This window comes from Gavialis gangeticus, unplaced genomic scaffold (assembly GCF_001723915.1).
Source record: "Gavialis gangeticus isolate Ggan-Ray unplaced genomic scaffold, GavGan_comp1, whole genome shotgun sequence".
NCBI classification, from domain to species: Eukaryota; Metazoa; Chordata; order Crocodylia; family Gavialidae; genus Gavialis; species Gavialis gangeticus.
Genome location: NW_017729032.1, coordinates 21,176,928 through 21,180,690, shown reverse-complemented (window position 1 = coordinate 21,180,690; position 3,763 = coordinate 21,176,928). Strand labels below are relative to the sequence as shown.

The following is a 3,763-nucleotide window of genomic DNA, read 5'->3' as shown; positions in this document are numbered from 1 at the left end:
CCACAGGCACATGGCTCGAGAGATCCCCAGGGAGAAGCAGCAGCGGCACCTGCTAGTTGTCCCTGGGGAATCAAATGTCCACATGTGTGGACACAGCCAAGTGGGAGAGTTCCAGAGCTGAGGAGCAACTGCTGAGAAGTTTTCTGCATGTTTTTGCTGAGTGAACTTGGTACATTCATGGTACTCACATAGTTTGCTCCCTACTGAACTTGAAGATTGTCTAGGTCCTTAGTTTTTCGTGTGCCTTGTGTATGCCAAAGCACTGCCAGTACAAAGATTTTTAAAGGAAACAAACTACATCATATACAGCTGTAGTATGCAGTGCAGCCAGAGCTGCAACTGCTGCCACAACTTCCTTGTGCCCTGGCCTACAAGCAGCCCTGCAACTAGGATCCAACTTAGGGAACAAGGTGAGTAGGATACCCCACTGTATAAAGTATGAGATTAGTCTGATTAATATCCTACATCCTCATAATCTCCTAATTATTAAAAGCATTTATATTTTAAATCGTGTGATTGAACATCTTAGAATTAATTCCATCAATAAAAAGACAAGCAGAGAGCTGATATTTTGCTCTTCCTGGAGGGGGGGGGGGGGGGGGGGAATCAACCTTGTTACTTATTGTAGTACATACAGAATGACACTAGATGGAGTTAAATTGCAAAGTTTGATGATCTGATCCTGCTCACAACATTAATAGATGTTTTGCCAGTGACTACAGAAGCAGCCTTTGTTAGGTCCAGGTTATGAAAACTGAAGCAGCTGTGATTATAATTTGTGTGACAGGTGCACATTTTACATCCAAACAACTAGCTCTTGCATTATGTATTGATAACTGGAATGGTGATTTTGAAAATATAGGGGCATGTCCATCTTCATTTTTAATCTGAGCTTTAATATAAATACTAACACATTTTCAAAGTCTAGTGTAGATCCTGTAATTAATTTAATGTCTTGTTCTGGAACAAATGTAGCCTTTAGAATTTGCAAACATAATAAATATGACTGATGTTTATATCTCTGCCTTGTGCGAGATGCATTTTTGGTTGCATTCACCTTCTACAGACATCCTATGAAATAGAATTTCCAAACAAACCTGGGAGGATTAAAAATCAATATTTTACTTTGAAAACTTTCCCTTGTAAGTATGGTTCTATTCCTTACAGTAATAGGGCCAAATAATAACTCACTTTTATTAAAAAGGCAATCAGGACTTGTAGTAGAGACGGTATCTTTTATTAGACCTTGAGATCTCTTCCATGTCTCTGCAGTATATACCTACAATTTCTATTTAATAAACCACAATGACCATGATCAAGATAGTAAAGAACCTCAAGGATAAGCTAGTCCAGGGTTGTTCAGATCTGGTGAGGCTGTGGGCCCCAAATGACACCAGCATGTGTTGCACAGGCTGTACGCTGTGGGGGTGGGCCCCTAGGACCCACTCACTGCACAGGCTGCTCCAGCAGCATGCAGACCCCATCCTCAGCCATGCAGGCTACATATGCAGGACATGGACTACTCCCCCCCACTGGCCTTTCCCCCTTACACAGCAACGGGAGAGGAGGCTGCCCAGGCCCATGCCCTATATACTTAACTGCTTGCAGACCCCATGTAGACTCTGGGCGACATCCTGGCCCTTTGTGGGCCACATGTGGCCTGCAGGTAGTCAGTTGGGTAGTCCTAATTTAGTCGAACTCCCTGTACAGAAAAATGATGTCCTATTCCTAAGCCATACCAAACATACATACTTTCTGAAAACCACAACTTCCCTAGGCACATTTCCAGACCCATTTCACTGTCACTTCCTGTAACTTCATTGCTGTCAAAGGTTACGTGACATCACTTCCTGATATGATACCACTTCCTGTGAGGTCTTTGAATATGGCTCACCAGCCCACTGGGCGATAAAAAGTTCGTGATCCGGTCCCACATTCAAAAAGGTTGAACATCCCTGCTCTACAACAACTTGCAGAAGACAACACTGACAAAAGGAGAACTATAAGAACTATATAGTAAGACTAATGTTAATGATGTGGTCATGAGTTGCATGACATTTTGCATATTCCTTGAAAATCCAGGTTCTAGAATGATGTGGATACATGAGAATCTCAGTGTCCGCTTCTCTAGCCTTCATGGTTAGAAAGAAAAGCTTCGAATTCAAGTGTGTCCTCGGATTCAAAAAAAACAGAAAATAAAACAAGTAGTGAACTCCAGGTGTACTTTTGCAATTTTAAGCCACTGACAACTTGGGAAGCTTGACTGATGACATTTAATGCTTGGGGATAATACTAGGTGTTCATTAATTAAAAAGAATCAAAGAAGAAGCTGAACTGGAAGGAACAGTTCACAGGTTAGAGAACATTTTTGAGAACGCACACAAAATAAAAAAAGTTGAGACTACAAACTGTTGTTGCGATTTGGGGGTTGGAAAGACCTCTCCAAGGCTTCGGCGTCAATCAGAAACAATATTAGGTCCTTACTGCACTGTATAATGTCACCAACTCAGACACAACGGTGTTTCATCTGTTTATTTTCATGCAATTTAACTTTTAGATTTGTCTGTAGTTGGAAGAGCATTTATACAGTATTCCATTTTGATAGAGGAGTTTAAACAAGACCCTTAAAGACACTTATCCCCATATGAACATGCCAATAAAAAATGTAATTCAAACTGCTCTAGCACCATATACATAATGTCTCCCAGTCTATGTAGAGGCAACAGCATTGACTAGGCCTTTCAAAGATCCACAACACAACATTAAGTATTTTATATTGTTTTAATAAGCTTTCCAGGATTGTTATATGTTTGGAGTAACATCTGTATGAGTTGCATTCAGTCCACATTTTCACGCACTTTAAATAGGTCTCTTGCAGTAAAGATTCTAATAAACACTGACAATTCCTGACCGTGCCCCACCCTTTGCTGCCATATATTCCAGTTTTCTCCTTGATTTTAGTGTTTTGGACTGTAATTAAATAAGGGTCTCTCAATCTCCACTTAATATGTAGAGACCCATGTAAATATTACATTCACTGCAGTGTCCTGAATACTCTCAAAACTTTTTGAATGGAGTGATCACATTTGGAAGCAAGTGGGGAAAAAACAAAACAAAATAAATAACTCCAATAAGTTGTAATGGATGTTTGCAAAAACAACAAGATATTAGGTTGTAAGAGGCCCCACAAAGTATTTCCATTTAAATCTTTGCTGTCAGGGAGAAAACACCACTTTTGAATACAGCAACAGTTGTACAGAGGAGAAAGAAAAGAAATTCACATACAAAGTTGTTTAGGAGTCTGGTGCAGAATTTATGCAGTCCTCTACTATTTCAAAAAGGTAATAGTAGACATCAGTCCTCCTAGCAATATCAAAGGCAGTTTCATCCAAGTTATTTTTCAAGTTTGGTTTCACGTAGCGATTCATCAGCAAAAGCTGCAGGGTTTCTTTACTATTTTTGTTTCCTGCAGCAAGATGCAATGGCGTCAGCAAACCATTCGTCTGAGCATTGATATCTGCACCATGCTGAAGCAAGAACGAAGCTACTTTTGTATTGTTCCACTTACATGCACTATGCAGGGGTGTCCAGCCATCCACAGTCAGTGCATGGATATCTGCACCTTGGCCAATCAATTCACTTTTGGATGAACTAACTTTTCCTCTCATTTGCTATGTCGTACTAGCCTTCATTCCTGTTCCTTGTCATGAAGGACACTCTTCATTTCCAATTAGTGATGGTGCAGACCAATCTCCTTTTCTTA

General features: G+C 40.3%; 1 protein-coding gene across 1 annotated transcript in view; it reads right to left on the bottom strand.

Annotated features, from left to right (window-relative positions):
- Positions 1-3,292: 3,292 nt before the first annotated feature.
- ANKRD49 (ankyrin repeat domain 49) overlaps positions 3,293-3,763 on the bottom strand; it is a 7,896-nt gene continuing 7,425 nt past the window's right edge. Inside the window, exon 3 of the mRNA XM_019524679.1 lies at positions 3,293-3,655. Within this exon, the coding sequence (XP_019380224.1) occupies positions 3,294-3,655 (362 nt within the window). The 3' untranslated portion in view covers position 3,293. The remainder of the gene's footprint in view (positions 3,656-3,763) is intronic.